This window comes from Leucoraja erinacea, chromosome 20, assembly GCF_028641065.1.
Source record: "Leucoraja erinacea ecotype New England chromosome 20, Leri_hhj_1, whole genome shotgun sequence".
NCBI classification, from domain to species: Eukaryota; Metazoa; Chordata; class Chondrichthyes; order Rajiformes; family Rajidae; genus Leucoraja; species Leucoraja erinaceus.
Window position 1 is genome coordinate 22,899,259 of NC_073396.1, and position 18,865 is coordinate 22,918,123.

General features: G+C 43.6%; 2 protein-coding genes across 2 annotated transcripts in view; both read left to right on the top strand.

Annotated features, from left to right (window-relative positions):
• LOC129707121 (uncharacterized) overlaps nt 1-18,865 on the top strand; it is a 100,595-nt gene that overhangs the window by 66,276 nt on the left and 15,454 nt on the right. The window contains exons 17-22 of the mRNA XM_055651911.1: nt 2,376-2,503; nt 2,589-2,760; nt 6,524-6,769; nt 6,816-7,043; nt 9,558-9,720; nt 15,639-15,788. Coding sequence (XP_055507886.1) covers nt 2,376-2,503; nt 2,589-2,760; nt 6,524-6,769; nt 6,816-7,043; nt 9,558-9,720; nt 15,639-15,788 — 1,087 coding nt within the window. The remainder of the gene's footprint in view (nt 1-2,375; nt 2,504-2,588; nt 2,761-6,523; nt 6,770-6,815; nt 7,044-9,557; nt 9,721-15,638; nt 15,789-18,865) is intronic.
• LOC129707123 (cytochrome P450 2K1-like) overlaps nt 1-18,865 on the top strand; it is a 72,904-nt gene that overhangs the window by 28,884 nt on the left and 25,155 nt on the right. The gene's annotated exons all lie outside the window — the stretch shown is intronic.

Genomic DNA, 18,865 nt, shown 5'->3' on the forward strand with positions numbered 1-18,865 from the left:
AGCAGTTGGAGTGGATAAGAATGGAGAAAGAGGAGTGCTATCCGCACGATATAGGAACGATCCTGCTCTCACCGATAAAATTGAATAGTATAATATATAAGAAGAACCCAATTATTCACAATATAATAAGAATTTGGAAACAAATAAAAGTATCCTTGAAATTAAATAATTTATCAGTACTAACCCCACTATTGAACAACCCCGCATTCAAACCTTCTCTCATCGACAACACATATCAACAATGGGATAGACTGGGGATTAGGAAAGTAGGGGATATGTATGAAGTGGGCAAACTGTTATCATTTCAACAATTAAAATTTAAATTTAAATTGAAGGATAATCAATATTTTAAATATATACAGGTATGTGACTTTATGAAGAAATATACACATAGATTTCAAACTATATTTTTAGATCCTTTAGAAGAAGCAATGAATATTAAGGCTGATTCACAAAAATTAATATCATACTTTTATAATAATATATTAAATAGAGAATCACCCTCAATAGAAGCATTAAGGGAAGATTGGGAACATGAGCTGATAAAGATCTCGAAGGATAGATGGGAAAAGTATTTGATGAATACACATAACTGTTCTATTAATGCAAGACATAATTTAATTCAATTCAAATTATTACATAGACTATATTATTCAAAAACGAGGTTGAATAAATTTTATCCAAACGTCTCTCCCAGATGCGATAAATGTTTGTTTCAAAACGCTAATATAACACATTCATTTGTAGGATGTACAAAGTTGAATAAATTTTGGAGTGATATATTTGATATATTTACAAAGCTTTTCAAGTCAAGAATAGAACCCAAAACGGAATGGATTATATTTGGAATAATAGGAGAAGATACCAATTTAAATAAAGATCAAAATGTTTTTTTTAAATTATGGGTTAATAATTGGAAAGAAATTGATACTTAAATTTTGGAAAAATACAACCACACCAACTGTTAAAATGTGGATTAGGAATATGATGGACATAGCACGCCTTGAAGAAATGAGACTCCGACTAATAGATAAATATGACCAATTCTTAAGGAGTTGGTCTCCTTTCATCGACTTTTTGGAATCATGTGATGCAGCGGTACCGTAAGGATTGCTGATTTCAGTTCATGACGCGGATAGATCTACATCTCCGAATACAGATTTGAAAAATTCTCTTTTAAGGGGCCTTCTCTTCTATTTCTACTTTCCACTTTCTCTCTTCCTTTTTTTTATTTTTTATTTACACACTTCACGTTTTTCTACTCTCTGCCATCTATTTTTCCACTTTTTCCCCTTTCTATTGTTTTCTTTTTCTTGTCCTGCTTACTTCCTTCTTATAACATAAAACTAGAGGTTGTACATAGAATGGATTACGGTATTACATAGTTGGCACCTAAAATTAGGTTCCACGGTACTGTTTTATGCTGTATTAACTTCTAATAAAATAAACAAAAAAAAAACCAAAAAAAAAAACCCAGTGAATCTCGCATTATAAATTTCTGTATTCTTTTTTCGAAAGAGAGATACAGCACGGAAATAGGCCCTTTGGCCCATCGAGTCCACGCTGACCATCAAAACCCCATTTACACTAATATTGCACTAACCTAATCCAGCTTTAAACTCTCCATATTCTCATCAATCGCTCCCAGATTCTACCAGTCTCCGACACACTAGGGACAATATACCGAGACCAATTTAACTATAAACCTGCTGGATGGAACCCGGGTCTCTGGCTCTGTGAGGCAGCGGCTCCACCAGCTGCCCCAATGTGGCCGCCCAGTATTTGAAAAGAGATGGCTCACGTTAGCCTGGGCGTTTCTCGCGGGATGTTCAGCGAGTCTACTCTGGAGTTAACTATATCAGCAGCAGACAGTGGATCAGGGTCTTGGAGAAGAAAAGCGGAAGAACCAAAGATCTTATAGCAAAGCTTTGCTATAAGATCTTTGGGAATAACTGCAGACGCTTGTTTATATCAAAGAGAAACACAAAGAGCTGAGTAACTCAGCGGGCCAGGCAGCATCTCCGAAGAAAGCAGCCTGAATAAGGGTGCCGACCCGAAATGGCACCTATTCTTTTTCTCCAGAAATACTGCCTGGCCCGCTCAGTTACTCCAGCACTTTGTGCCCGCATGAAGTGGACATCCTGCCGGGTTTATCTGAGCGGGTAACATCTGATTACAAGCGGTGAATGATGGAAGTTGTGAAACTGAACTCAGGTGTGCTGAGATTTCTGGGGCGATGAATCTAAGCGGCAGCAACATAGAGACAGCGATGCTTCTCTCAAGCGCTGGGTGCAAGTGGCGAACACAACGGGCCCCCATTGCTGCCTCCTCCCGCTCCCTCTTACCTCCATGAGACTCTCGTGGGGTTTCTTCAGATCCAGCAGGTGCAGGTGACCGATGATGGGCAGACAAGGGGGTCCCGGGGGCAGGTTGAGCGCTCCATGGCACTTAGAGCCGCGGCGAAAGTAAAGGAGGAGCAAGAGGGAGAGGTAGCCGAGGATCAGTAAAGTGGCTGCGTCCAGCGGGAAGGCGCTGCCCAACGCCATCACTGGGCTCCCCTTGACTTCTCACTCCTGTCAGCGCCCCAGAGCAGGGTCCCGGGCCGCAGTGTCTCTCACCTTCAGCCCCACTCGCCTCTGTTTAAACCCTCCTCCTGAAACCTGGAAATTAAAGGTGTCAGCGAGGGCGGCGGCGACGAGTGAGGAGCCACCTCTTGGCTGCGGATTCAGTAAAGTGGCGCCAGGGCAACTAACGTTGGTGGCAAGTGGGAGGGAGCCGCAGCTCTAAGGACGAAGGGAGCCAATTCCCACCAGACCATTGCAGGAACAAATTCAGCTATAGATGTAGTAGTTTTTTCTGGGGGGGGTTTGGCGGTTGGCAAACAACTTTTTAGTGCATTACCGCCACCAACTAGTATGGAGTGTGGATCAAATAACATTATAACTTATATACTAATAACCTATATCTTTCCGAACAAATTGGTTACCCTGAGAAAAAGCAATAGGATTTGATAGCACTTATATTAATTCTTTTGTAAAATATCTATTAAATCAAATTGTACTTTTTCTTTTCTGAATCGTTCACTCATTTGTCTTCTTTCTTCCTCATACCTCTCACAATGTGCAATGACATGCTCTATTGTCTCTTCTTGCCCACAGTATTCACATCTGCCTGTATTATGCTTGCCTATTATAAAAAGTGTACTGTTCAGACCAGTGTGTCCAAATCTGATTCTTGAAATTACTGTCTCCTCTTTTCTGTTTTTTTCCTGCACATCTCATTTCTCCCACTTTCCTCTGGACTCTGTAGAACCACCGTCCTTTCCGCTCTTCCTCCCATTGCTTTTGCCATCTTTCCTTCAGTCTTTGCTTAATAATGTCTTTGATTTCAGTTTTACCTATGTTAATACTTAAATCAATCTTACTTCTTTTTGTTACCTCTTTTGCTACCTTATCTGCCATTTCCTTTCCTCTAATGCCAATGTGTGCTGGTACCCATAAAAATATGACTGTAAGCCCCATCATTTGAATTCTGAATAGTATTTGTTGTATTTCAATCAAAATGTCTGGTCTACTGTCTGAATGGCTGTGCTGTAAACTCTTTATTGCTAAACTTGAATCTGAACAAATAACTGTCCTTAAAGGCCTAGTATCCTCGACCCACTGTACCGCTAACAATATTGCAATCATTTCACCTGTGTATACTGAGCTCATTATTGATCCTCTTCCCTACTTTGATGTGAAATTCTGGTACAATAAATGCTACTCCTACTTTATCTACTGAATCTTTTGATGCATCTGTATAAATCTGGACAAAACTGTAGTATCTGTCAATGTATTCCTGTATGATGAATGAATTATACATACATTGTTTATCCTTGTTTTTCTGTTCTAATATTGTAAAGTCTACTGTTGCATCTGGAAGTATCCAAGGTGGAATTGAAGGTAATGGAACCGTTGGAACCACATTTAATTGTGCTATGCTGACTTGTAATGCTCTCTGGATCACTGTCCATCCAAAACTTTTTGTTTCCCTTCTCTCCTTTTCCCAGCATGGTTTGACAGTAACTTGTGCTGGGTGATCTTGACTGTGGCCCTGTAGGTTAATCCAGTAATTCAATGAAAGCTGTATCCTTCTCATCTCTAGAGGCATCTCCCCCATTTCAACCTGTAATGCTGCTGTTGGAGTTGTTTTTATTGCACCTGTACATATTCTCAATGCCTGATATTGAATGTTGTCTATTTTCTTAAGAGAAGTACTTGATGCGGACCCATACACCACACAACCATAATCTAACACAGATCTAATTAACCCAGTGTATATAGCCTTCAAAGCTACTCTATGTGCTCCCCAATCACATCCAACTAAACATCTCATTACATTAAGTATCTTCTTACATCTGTCCACTACTTTCTGAATATGAACCATCCATGCAATCCTCTCATCAAACCATAAACCTAAAAATGTATAGTATTTTACTCTCTCCAATTCCTGGTTATATAATTTTAGTTTAACCTCACTACCAATTTTCTTCCTAGTAAAAAACATTATCTTTGTCTTTTCCACATAAAATTTGAATCCCCATTTATATGACCACACTTGTACCTTTATTATAGCCCTCTGTAGTTTATGCACAATAAACTTCACATTTCTCCCCCTTTTCCAGATTGCCCCATCATCCGCAAACAGTGAAACTCCCATTCATTTACAATTTCTTCATATACATCATTTATCATTACTAAAAATAGTAAAGGACTTATTATGCTCCCTTGAGGTGTTCCATTTTCAATATCTAATGTTCCAGAGTATTGATTTCCAACTCGTACTTGTATTGACCTCCCAAATAAAAAATCCTTAATCCATTTAAGTATACGACCTTTAATCCCCAACTTACCTAGTTTCACTAATAACCCTTCTCCCCACATCATATCATATGCTTTCTCAATATCAAAAAATACAGCTACTACACTTTCTCTGTTAATTTGTGCTCTCCTAATTTCATGTTCTAAACATATAGCTGGATCCATGGTGTTTCTCCCCTTCCTAAAACCACTCTGGTAATTGGATCTTCGTCTTCTTTCGTGTGGCGCGCACAGCCTAAAGTTGTTGGACAACTTGTTATATTTGATCTTCCGTGTGTGCAAGTCGAGTTGATTGCATTAGTCAAAACAGGGCGGACCACGTGAAGGTTGCAATCTTCCACCCCGGTAATTGGATAAATATCCTTTATTTTCTACATAATATGTTAACCTTTCATTTACCATTTTTTCCATTACTTTACATATGTTGGATGTTAACGCAATAGGCCTATAATTCCCTGGGTTTGTCAGATCTTTACCTGGCTTTCCTATTGGGATTACTACTGCCTCCTTCCAGCTTTGCGGTAATTTCCCACCCTCCCACACTTTATTATAAAATTCTAACAAAAGATCCTTGGATGTTTCACTGAGATGGTTTAACATGGTGTAACAAATCTGATCTTTACCTGGTGCTGATATCTTGGTTTTTCTAAGAACTCGGTTGAATTTTGTCTTTGTGAATGGTTTGTTAAGAACATCGTTAGTGTCTTCCTCATGTCGTATTAACTGTATATTCTCTGCTATGGTATTTTCTTTTCCTTTTCTTCCTTCTTCACTAACATTGTCTGAACTGTGAATTTTAGCAAAAGATTTTTCCAACATCTCTGCTTTCTCTTCATCTTTCACTGCTGTAATTTCACCGTCAGTTAGGATTGGATATCTGTATTCTCTTTTAATTCCTTTCATTCTCCTTATCATTCCCCAAACTTGACTTACTTTTGTCTCCCTTCCCACTGAGTTACAAAATGTCCTCCAAAATTCCCTCTTTGCATTTTTTATTACTCTTCTTACACTTGCTTGCAACCTTTTGTATTCAATAAGATTCTGAAAATTGTGATTTATTTTCAAAATTTTAAAAGCTTTATTTCGACACTTAATTGCTTTGTCACACTCCTTAGTCCACCATGGTACATTCTTCTTGTTGTGCTTACCTCCTTTCTTCTTAATGGACTTCGTTGCTGCCTCTAAAATGGCTTCACAAACAGAAATATTTAAATTATCCACATCTTCATAAATATCAATTTTCTCAATTTCTTGATCACTAATAATCTTAAACTTCTCCCAATCAGCACCACTAAAAGACCATTCTCTCTGTATTATACTCCTCTAAACTCACTCCTACTACTATTTCTATCGGGTAGTGGTCACTTCCTACCGTTGTTCTTCGAATTACTTCCCATGAACAAACACCCGCCAATGAGTCTGACACTAGTGTGAGGTCTATGGCTGATTCTGACCCTGTTCTGATGTTGATTCTCGTCCCACTTCCATCATTAAGACACACAAGGTTTTTATTCTCCATTAAATCCTCAATCACCATCCCGTTTTCATCATTAGAATCATCCCATAACGTTCAGCTACAGATGAAGGCCCCGTTTACTTAAAATCTGTGAAATCCATTGCTGACGGCGAGTCTTCAAGCTGAAACTCTGACTCTGCCACAGACACCGCGTCGCCTGTTGAACGTTGCCGGGGTTGAGTGCTTTGGTTTCACGGTCACACTGAGTAAGTGTCCGGGGACAGCTGAGTGCGGCTCCCTCCCACTTGCCACCAACGTTAGTTGCCCTGACGCCACTTTACTGAATCCGCAGCAAAGAGGTGGCTCCTCACTCGTCGCCGCCGCACTCGCTGACACCTTTAACTTCCAGGTTTCAGGAGGAGGGTTTAAACAGAGGCGAGTGGGGCTGAAGGTGAGAGACACTGCGGCCCGGGGACCCTGCTCTGGGGCGCTGACAGGAGCGAGAAGTCAAGGGGAGCCCAGAGATGATGTTCGGCAGCGCCTTCCCGCTGGACGCAGCCACTTTACTGATCCTCGGCGCCCTCTCCCTCTTGCTCCTCCTTTACTTTCGCCGCGGCTCTAAGTGCCATGGAGCGCTCAACCTGCCCCCGGGACCCCCTTGTCTGCCCATCATCGGTCACCTGCACCTGATGGATCTGAAGAAGCCCCACGAGAGTCTCATGGAGGTAAGAGGGAGCGGGAGGAGGCAGCAATGGGGGCCCGTTCTGTTCCCCACTTGCACCCAGCGCTTGAGAGAAGCATCGCTGTCTCTATGTTGCTGCCGCTTAGATTCATCGCCCCAGAAATCTCAGCACTCCCGAGTTCAGTTTCACAACTTCCATCATTCACCGCTTGTAATCAGATGTTACCCGCTCGAGATTAATCCAGTAGGATGTCCACTTCACACGGGCACAAAGTGCTGGAGTAACTGAGCGGGCCAGGCAGTGTCTCTGTAGTAAAAGGATAGGTGACATTTCGGGTCGGCACCCTTCTTCAGACTGCTTTCTTCGGAGATGTTGCCTGGCCCGCTGAGTTATTCAGCTCTTTGTGTTTCTCTTTGATATAAACCAGCATCTGCAGTTCTTCAGTTTTTCTTCTCCAAGACCCTGATCCACTGTCTGCTGCTGATATAGTTAACTCCAGAGTTGACTCCCTGAACATCCCGCGAGAAACGCCCAGGCTAACGCGAGCCATCTCTTTTCAATATATTGGGCGTCCACATTGGGGCAGCTGGTGGAGCCGCTGCCTCACAGAGCCAGAGACCCGGGTTCCATCCAACAGGTTTATAGTTAAATTGGTCTCGGTATATTGTCCCTAGTGTGTCGGAGACTGGTAGAATCTGGGAGCGATTGATGAGAATATGGAGAGATTAAAATTGGATTAGGTTAGTGCAGTATTAGTGTAAATGGGGGTTTGATCGTCAGGGTGGACTCGATGGGCCAAAGGGCCCATTTCCGTGCTGTATCTCTCTTTCGAAAAAAAATACAGAAATGTATAATGCGAGGTTCACAGGGTTATAAGGAAATTTTGCTATAAAACATACGAGTAGAATTAGGCCATTTGGCTCATCGAGTCTACTCTGCCATTGGATCATGGCTGCTCTATTTTTCCCTCCTGGCCCCATTCTCTTGCCTTCTTCCCTAATCTTTGATGCCGTTACTAATCTAGAACCTATCATTTCCACTATAAAAAAAAAACCCAATGTCTTGGATGCCACAACCATCTGTGTCAATGAAATCAGCAAATTCACTGGTTAAAAAAAATCTTCCTCATCTCCATTCTAAAGATACGTATCCTGAGGCTGTGCCCTCCGGTCCTTGACTCTCCCATTACTGGAAACTTCCTTTCCACCTCCATCCTATCTGGGCCATTCATTATTATTTATTGCCCAACCATCGTAGTCCTGAAGGCTGCAGAACAAATGGTGATAAATAGGATGAGTATAGATAGGTGCACGATGGTCAGTCTAGATACAATGGGCTGAAGGGCCTGTGCCTGCGCTCTGTGTTGCTATCAGGTCATGACACTGAACTGCATTCCTGAATTGCTGTCCTTAGGGATGGTGATCCATTAACTGCTGACAATGACGATGTTCGGATGCACATTCACATCAAACTATGGAGAGAAATTTGGACGTGTTATCGCTCTTCTTGCACCCTCTGTCCTTGCCCTTTTCATGCTGTTGTTTTCAGAATTGCTGTTAGAAAAGGGAGAATAATTTTATTTCATCAACCACTGTGCTGCTTACGCAATAGGTGTGAGAGTTTCCCTCACGGTTTAACTTGTGCAAGCGGAATATTTTTTTGTTATCAGAGTAAAACAAGTGAAGGGGTTGTGGCAATATTGACGAAAATAAATCGGCTACGCATGCAATGACCGCGATGTGATTACCTTACTGATTAGTTCCACAGATTGTGAGGAAGGAGCTCCATTTGCATCTTGAGCTCCTTTCTCTATGCCAGAAAATGTGTCTCACAGTTTTCTGATACAAAAGTCTTTGCTCGCAACAAAAAAGGTGCAATCGTATTGGTTTATGGAATGAGTGACAGTGGGTTGCAAGGTAATGTGAAACCACATCATCAGGTGACCATTTACTGCTTGGTTATTACAGTGTAATTGGTATCACAGCAAGGTTATAGCACAGGAGGTCATTCAGCCCTTCCGTGTCAATGCTGTTGTTCTACCAGAGTAATAGAAAATCAATCCACTGGCTCTTGAGTTTAGCTTTATTTGGTTTATTGTCGCCTGTACTGAGGTAGAAGCCATACACTAGTTTTTATTTTAGTAATTTAGTTTAGTTTAGAGATACAGCACGGAAACAGGCCCTTCGGTCCACCGAGTCCAAGCCGATCTGTGATCCCCGCAACGGTAACACCATCCTACATACACTAGGGACAATTTAACCAGGCCAATTAGCCTACAAACCTGTACATCTTTGTAGTATAGGAGGAAACCAAAGCACCGGGGAAAGCCCACGCAGGTCATGTGGAGAATGTACAAACTCTGTACAGACAGCACCCATAACAGGATCAAATCCGGGTCGCAGGCACTGTAAGGCTGCAACTCTACCACTGCGCCACCATGCTGCCCGATTTGCACAGCAGTGGATCAGCCTTACAGTGCCATATCCAGTAAACTAATAATATAATAAAATGAAAATGTTATTAATTGTTCATGGAATCTTGTTCCTCCTGTTTAAGCTGTCTGAGAAGTACGGTCCTATCTTCAGCATCAAGCTTGGAACTATGAAGGCTGTGGTCCTGACCGGGTACGAGACCGTGAAGGATGCTCTCATCAATCATCCCGATGAGTTTGGAGGAAGAGGTCACATCCCAATATTTGAGATCACATCAAAGGGTCATGGTAACTCTCGTCTTCATTGTTGTTGAACCCTTGATGATATTTGGTTGCATCCTCATTTGGTTCCGTTAAGTGGAGTCTTCCTGGAGGCTTGTTTTTCTAAGCTGTAAAACTTTAAATGACTTTGGACAACACATGATTCTTTTAAGTGAGATTGGCACCCAATCCTTTGCAAATTGTGCTTAATTTAACTACATAATACATGAAACCATTTACTTCGTGATTTAATGTAAGATTGTTTCACAAACTAATAAATCTTTTCCACTATTTTGACAAATACCTATTTTCTCACTTTGATTATATTTGTCACACTTTCCAGGTGTTGTATAGTCTGAGGAGCTATAGAAACGTACATATTTTAACATACGAGACCATTCAGCATGGTCTTGTCTAGGCTGGCTCTTAGCACAGTCCTGAACATCCCATTATTTACTTGTAATTTATTCTCATTCTTATCCAAGCAAAGAAAAAGGAAGTAGAAATCAGACAGAGTATATAGCGAGCAGAAAAAATGACAAAATGGCCAAAATGGAGTCTTGAAATGTTTTTGGCAGGTATGGTTAAGGAAAATCAAATGGCATTTTATGCTAATATTAAGAACAAGTTGGTAGGTAGGGAGAGAGTAGGACCATGCAAGGACAAAGGAGGACATTTGTTCTGGAGACAGGAGAAATGGGTGAGGTACAACATGAACACTTTGCATTGGTATTCACCAAGGACAACAACATGGAGGATTGTGAGATCAGTGTAGTCAATGCTAATATTTGAGGACATGTTGATATCAAGAACGAGGAGGTGTTGGGTCTATTAAAGAACGTTAAGGTGAGATAAGTCCCCTGGTTCTGATGGGATTGATCCCAGGTTATGGAGAGAGGCAAGAGAGATCGATGGGGCCTCAACAAACATCTTTGTATCCTCTCTAGCCAAAGGCGAGGTCTTAGAGAACTAGTGAGTAGCCAATAATGTCCCTCAGATTAAAAAGGGAAATAAGAATAATCTTCCAAATTACAGGCAGGTGAGCCTTGAGTCAGTGGTGGGGGAGGTACTGGTGAGGATTCTTAGTGACAGATATATTCATATTTCAAAAAACATGGGCTAATTAGGGATAGTCAGCATGGATTTCTGCCGTTCAGGACATGTATTATGAACTTGATTGATATTTTTGAGATGGTGGCAAAGATGATTGAGAGTAAGGCAGTGGATTTTAAATACATGGATTTAAGTAAGGCCTTTGCCAAGGTCTGTCATAGTGAGCTAATCATGTGATCCACGGTGACACCCTCATCTTTGACTCTCCTACTCTGGGGAAAAGATTAAGGCTATTCATCTAATCTATACCATGCATGATTTTATATGCAGCTATAAGATCACCCCTTCTACAATCCAGTGAAAGAAAGTCTATTCAGCTCTCCTCATAGCTCAAATACTCCAGTCCTGTTAACATTCTTGCAAATCTTTCTTGCACCCTTTCTAGTTTAATTACATCATTCCTATAGTGGAAAGATCATTGATACAAATACATCGATAGATGCTCCTGAACACACCATCAGTGATGTAACCTGGGGTCATTGGGTGTTTCGGATCTTTCAACATCAGACACCCTCACCCAGGCGACCCAGCCGTGGTTGATCAGACCACGACTTGTGTTCAGGTGGCATTCGCTCCTCCCCATGGACCTCCTCTCCTGATCCAGAGCCATCTCGAGGCCTTCTCCGCTGCCTTTGTGGTGTTCTTGATGGCCTTTCTCCTCGCCACTCCGTTGATGCCCAGTCACTCAAGGCTTTGTAGAACGATTGCACTGCAAAACCTCTGCAGCCAACCTCGATGGGCATACACCTTGCCTTCCAGCCCTGCTTGTGGCAGTCTATGACCAGCTCTTCATACTTGTCCATCTTCCTCTCGTGGGCCTCCTCCAGACGGTCCTCCCACGGCACAGTCAGTTCCAACAAGACGATGTGTTTGGTCGCCTCTGAGACCAGGAGGATATCTGGCCTCAGGGTGGTCGTGGCAATGTGCTGTGGGAACTTCAGCTGTTTCACCAGGTCTACGGAAAGCTGCCTGTCCTGCGCAGTCGCCAGGATTCCTGACTGATTCCTGGCTGCTGTGGTTCTTGGCAGCTGCACTCCGGCCTTCACGAAGGTGATCATCTGGGTGGTGGGGCGTTCTCGTCTACAGCTGCTGATTACCATGCTAATGGCTTCTGCAATGGGTTTGAGAACCTGGTCGTGACGCCATGTGTACCGGCCCTGCCCATGAGTCTTTGGGCAACACCTCAGGATGTGCTCCAACGTCCCCTTGCCTGAGCATTGCGGGCTATCTGGAGATTCCGCTTTGCCCCAGATGAAGAGGTTCGATGGGTTGGGCAGGACATCATACACTGCCTGGACCAAGAACTTGATGTGCTGTGATTCAGCCTGCCAGAGCTCAGTCCATGTGACTTTTCGGTCCATGGCCTGCTACCATCTTGTCTAGGCTCCCTGCTGCCTCAATCCAACTGCTCTGGTGCACCTCTCCTCCTCAACCACTGCCCTCACTTCCTCCTGGACCAGCCTGCGCCTCTCCTGCCCCTTGGCCTTGTCAAACTGGGGAGATGGGAAGATTCCCAGGCTAGCTCCTCCCGGAGTTACTGCTCCCACCAGGACTCTGTGGCGTATCCGGGACTCTGCTTGCAGCGCGGCTTCGCCGGCTCTCCACTTCCTCCCAGTTTTCACCGCCACCCCTGCTTGAGCCGCCTTGGGGTCACTGGAGTCCCTGTACAGCATCACCTCTCTGGCCCGAGTCACCTTAAACTCTTCCTCCAGGGACTTCAGGGGCAGCTGGAGCTTGGTGTTATTTCCGTAAAGGGCGATGCTGCTATGGCTCCTGGGCAGTCCCAGCCACCTTCTGAGAAAGCTGCTGACTTTCCTCTCCAATCTCTCTACGATGGATATTGGGACTTTGTAGACAAGCAGTGGCCAGAGTATCCTTGGCAGGATACCATGCTGGTAAATCCATGCCTTGAACTTGCCGGGAAGCCCCGACCGATCCACTGCTCTCAACCAACTCTCCAGCTCCTGACAGGTTGCCTGGACAGATGCTGTATCCTTCAGGCTGCTGTTAAACACCTTGACAAGACTCTTCACTGGCCTTTCGGAGACAGTTGGGATTGGTGTCCCTTCGATGTTGAAGCGGAACCTGTCCATGACTTTGCCCTTCTTCAGCACCAGTGACCTTGATTTTCCTGGCTTAAACCTCATCCTTGCCCATCCAATCAGCTTCTCCAGGTGGATCCCTGCAGTATCCACCTGCCTCCTGGCACTGACTCAGTGGTGACAATCAGGTCGTCCATGAAGGCTCTGATTGGTGGTTGGCGCATTCCTGACTTGGCCCGAGGGCCCCGGCACTCTGGCTCAGCAGATTTGACGATCATGTTCATCACCAAATAAAAAAGGATCACATAGGTGGTACAGCCTGTGATGATCCCAACCTCCAGTCTGTGCCACTCTGATGTTAATGACCCTGATGAGACTCTCATGCTGAACTGGTTGTAATAGTCCAGGATGAGATCTGCCACTTGGCCCAGCATATGATGCTTGGCCATGACTGTCTGGATCAGCTTGTGCGGGATGGAGCCGTAGGCGTTGGCCAGGTCAAGCCAGAGCACTGTCAGGTCACCCTTGTTCTCCATGGCTTCTCTGATGAGCTGGGTCACCACTCCCATGTGCTCTAGACACCCCGGCACTCCAGATACGCCTCCCTTTTGCACTGAGCTGTCGATGTAACCATTGCTGGAGAGGAAGTTGGTCAGCCGCCTCGCCACTATGCTGAAGAAAATCTTGCCTTCAACACTTAGCAAGGAGATGATTCTGAACTGATCGATCTTCTTGGAATCTTCCTCCTTTGGGATCCAGACTTCTTCAGCGAATCGCCACTGCTGCGCCACTTTCCCTCTCCTCCAGATGACTTTCAGGATCTTCCACAGCCATTTCAGTAACAAGGGGCAGTTCTTGTAGATCCTGTAGGGGACTCCGCTCGGGCCAGGGGCTGAGCCAGATCTTGCTCTCTTCACAACGTCATGGACCTCTTTCAGGAGTGGCTCTCTACTATCAAACTCCTTGATGGGTGGAGGTGGTTTGATCAGGATGTTGCACTGGCCCAGCTCCTGCTGCCTGACGGGGTCACTGTAGGTCGTTTGGATGTGCCGGTCGATCTCCTCCTCAGAGCAAGCCAAACTCCCACTGTGCTTCTGCCCGAGTAGTTATTTGGTGAAGCCGAAGGGGTTGGCGATGAAGGATGCTCACTTCCTGGCTCTTTCCTTCCGGCGTCTTCGGTGCCACTCAGCTCTACGGAGGTTCATCAGCTTCTACCTCAGGATGGTTCGCAGCTCAGCCAGGGGGGGACGTTGCTCTTCGCTGGCCTCTTTATACTGCTTCTTGAGGGACTTAAGCTCCTGCTGGATCTTGTGGATCTTTGTTGCTCGTTGGTTCATGGTGAAAGGTGTTCTGGCCGGCTTCTTCTCCATTGCTCCACACCTGTCCACAGCTAGGCCGATGATGATTGTCGTCATTGACCGCAGACTTTGGTCCACGTCTCCCTTCGCAGTTGCTTCTAATTGTATGAAGTGCTTCATATGTGGACTTATCAATGAATTGCATAGCTGCATCGTGGCATTCCAACTCGTGTACTCAGTACTGTGCTTGATCAAGCATGGTCATAAGGTCATAAGGAATAGGAGTAGGATTAGGCCATTCGGCTCATCGTCTACTCCGCCATTCAATCATGGTTGATCTATCCCTCTCTCCTAACTCCATTCTCCTGCCTTCTCCCCATAACATCTGATACTTGTACTAATCAAGAATTTATCTATCTCTGCCTTAAAAATATCCACTGACCTGGCTTCCAAAGAATTCCACAGATTCACCATTGTGAATGCATACTTCACCACATTGTCCACCTGTGTCATTACATTTATGGAACTCTGTATCTGCATTCCTAGGTGGCTTTGTTGTACAACAGTAAGCCCTACCCTGGTTTGTCCAACTGAAGTGCAATACCTCACATTTATCTGAATAAAATGGAATCTGCCATTGCTCGGTCCATTTATCTCTGATCCCGTTGTATTCATAGATAAAGTTCCTCACTGACAACGGTACCACAAATTCTAGTGTCGCCTGCAAACTCATGAACCATGTTGCCTACACTCACATCCAAACCGTTACTATAAATAATGAACAACTGTGGACCCAGCAACGAGTCTTGTGGTACACCACTTGTTACAGGGCTCTGGTCTTAAAAACAAATCTCTACCACCACCCTCTGTTTCTTACCATCAAGCTAATTTTTAATCCAGTATGAGGTGTTGCATGGAAGGTCAAATATAAGGGGTAAGTATGCAATAAATGGCAGGTGCTTCGAGAAGCATTGATGCACAGATGGATCTTGGGCTGCAAATCCGTAGCTCCCTGAAAGTGGCACTGTATAAAAGTGTGGAAGTTATGTTGCAGGTTATGGGGAGAAGGCAAGCGAAAGGGGTGGAGACGAAAAATAGATTGGCCGATAGTGGAGCATTTATTGCCACAGAAGGCTGTGGAGGCCAAGTCATTGGATATTTTTAAGGCGCAGACTGATAGATTCTTGATTGGCGAGGGTGTCAGTGGTTCTGGGGAGAAGGCAGAAGAATGGGGTTGAGAAGGAAAGATAGATCAGCTATGATTGAACGACAGGATAGACTTGATGGGCCAAATGGCTTAATTCTGCTCCTATGTCTTATGGATGATGTGCTGTACTGTTCTATGTTGTGTGTTCTCTGCCTCACTAAAACAAATCTTTCTCTCTTGTGCCATTGTTTTCCATTTAGATTTTGCCATTTAAAAGTGAAGCTCACCTTTGACTTGGTTGTAAGTTGCTTTAACAAGTTGTCACATTGACGGTTTTAATTACAGGCATCATCTTTGGTCATGGGGAATCGTGGAAGCAGATGCGAAGATTCACCATGTCCACTCTGCGGGACTTTGGAATGGGCAAGAAATCTATCGAAGATAAAATCATTGAAGAAACCAATTTCCTCATAAAAATGTTTGAATCATACGAAGGTGAGTCTAAAAGAAGAAGCAAAATGATCAACTCTCCTCTGCCTACTTCTAATAATTTATAATGTAAGATGTGGATTAAAGAATCCGAGAAATCCTATTCAAGGTAACAGCCATTCAATTCATAGAAGTTTGACACAAAATGCTGCCGTAACTCAGCAGGACAGGCAGCATGTATTTTCTCCAGAGATGCTGCCTGACCCGCTGAATTCCTTCGATATTTTAGAAACATAGAAAATAGGTGCAGGAATAGGTCATTCGGCCCTTCGAGCCAGCATCACCATTCAATATGATCATATCTGATCACCCAACATCAGTACCCATTCTGGCTTTCTCCCAATGTCCCTTGATTCCATTAGCCCAAAGAGTTATATCTAACTCTCTCTTGAATACATCCAGTGAATTGGCCTTCACTGCCTTCTTTGGCAGAGAATTCCACAGATTCACAACTCTGGGAGAAAAAGTATTTCCTTATCTCAGTCCAATATGGCCTACACCTTATTCTTAAACTATGGCCCCTAGTTCTGAACTTCCCAAAAATTGGGAACATTTTCCCTGCATCCAGCCTGTCCAATCCCTTGAGAATTTTGTATATTTCTCTAAGATCCCCTCTCTTCCTTCTAAATTCGTGAATATAAGCTCAGTCGATCCATTCTTTCATCAAGTAAGTCCCGCCATCGCAGGAATTAACCTGGTGAACCAACGCTGCACTACCTCAATAGCAATAATGTCCTTCCTCAAATTAGGGGACCAATTGCACACAACACTCCAGGTGCAGTTTCATCAGGGCCCTGTACAACTGCAGTTGGTCCTCCTTGCTCCTAAACACAAATCGTCTTGCAATGAAGGTCAACATGACATTAGCTTTCTCCACTGCCTGTTGTACCTACATGCTTACTTTCAGTGACTGATGTACAAGCACATCCAGGTCTTTTTGCACCCCTTTTCCTAACCTGACACCATTCAGATAATAATCTGCCTTCCTGTTCTTGCCACCAAAGTGGATAAACTCATATTTATCCACATTATACTGCATCTGCCATGCATCTGGCCACTCACCCAACCTATCCAAGTCACCCTGCGCCCTCACAGCATCCTCAAGGCAGCTCACTGCCACCCAGCTTAGTGTTATCTGCAAACTTGGAGATGTTACATTGAATTCCTTTGTCTAAATCGTTAATCTATATTACTAAAAGTCTGTTCTTGACCGGTTTTGGCCATCTGTGCTGCGATTTCCGAGAGAACGCCACCACCTACAGCCGTCATTTTTGGCCACCTTGCTCAGAGCCCCCCTCCTCCGCATGTGTGCCGAGGATTTTCCCAGTCGATTAAAAATGACAGAGATATTAATGTTTTTACAAAATTCCCCATTCTCTTTGCTACCCCCGCTTGGGGGGGGGGGGGGGGGGGGGGGGGGGGGGGGGGGGGGGGGGGGGGGGACGACTATAAAACCAGGAAGTGGTGCACCTCACTCACTCTTCAAGATGGTGGAAGGCAGAGGGTCACGTTTCTCTGAGCTGTGAATAACACTGAACACATGTCTACTCAAATGTAAGTGCCCTTAGTGGTTCTAAAATGCTTGCAGAATGTGTCTATTGGTTCTAAAGCTTGCAAAAAAAATGTATATTGGTTCTAAAGCTTGCATAAAAATGTCTATTGGTTCTAAAGCTTGCGAAAAAATGTCTATTGGTTCTAAAGCTTTCAAAACATGTCTATTGGTTCTAAAGCTTGCAAAAAATGTCTCTATTGGTTCTAAAAAAAGCTTGCAAAAAATGTCTATTGGTTCTAAAGCTTGCAAAAAATGTCTATTGGTTCTAAAGCTTGCAAAAAAATGTCTATTGGTTCTAAAGCTTGCAAAAAATGTCTATTGGTTCTAAAGCTTGCAAAAAAATGTCTATTGGTTCTAAAGCTTTCAAAACATGTCTATTGGTTCTAAAGCTTGCAAAAAGTGTCTATTGGTTCTAAAGCTTGCAAAAAAATGTCTATGTTCTATTGGTTTCTAAAGCTTGCAAAAAAAATGTCTATTGGTTCTAAAGCTTGCAAAAAATGTCTATTGGTTCTAAAGCTTTCAAAACATGTCTATTGGTTCTAAAGCTTGCAAAAAAATCTCTATTGGTTCTAAAGCTTGCAAAAAATGTCTATTGGTTTTAAGCTTGCAAAAAATGTCTCTATTGGTTCTAAAGCTTGCAAAAAAGTCTCTATTGGTTCTAAAGCTTGCAAAAAAATGTCTATTGGTTTTAAAGCTTGCAAAAAAGTGTCTATTGGTTCTAAAGCTTGCTAAAAAATGTCTATTGGTCCTAAAGCTTGCAAAAAATGTCTATTGGTTCTAAAGCTTGCAAAAAAAAAAAGTCTTTTGGTTCTAAAGCTAGCAAAAAGTGCAAATGGTGGCTTCGGTGCTTTGGCTTGAAGTTGAAAGGCACTATTACTGCAAATGGTGGCGGGTGCTTTGGCTTGAAGTTGAAAGGCACCACTTACTGCAAATGATGGCTTGGGTGTGGTTTGGATGTGGCTTGAAGTTGAAAGACACCACTTACTGCAAATGGCGGCTTGGGAGCTTTGAAGTTGAAAGGCACTACTTACTGCAAATGATGGCTTGGGTGTGGCTTGAAGTTGAAAGACACCACTTACTGCAAATGATGGCTCGGGTGTGGCTTAAAGTTGAAAGACACCACTTACTGCAAATGGTGGCATGAAGTTGAAAAGTACTACTTACTGCAAATGGTGGCTTGGGAGCTTTGACTTGAAGTTGAAAGGCACTACTTACTGCAAATGGAGGCTTGGGAGCTTTGGCTTGAAGTTGAATGGCACTATTACGACGAATGGTGGCTCGGTTGTTTTGGCTTGAAGTTGAAAGGCACTATTACTGCAAATGGTGGCTTGGGTGTGGCTTGAAGTTGAAAGGCACTAATTACTGCAGATGGTGGCTTGGGTGCAATGGCTTGAAGTTAAAATGCATTACTTACTGCAAATGGGGACGTGGGTGCATTGGCTTGAAGTTGAAAGGCACTGCAAATGGTGGCATGAAGTTGAAAGGCACTACTTACTGCAAATGGTGGCATGAGGTTGACAGGCACTACTTA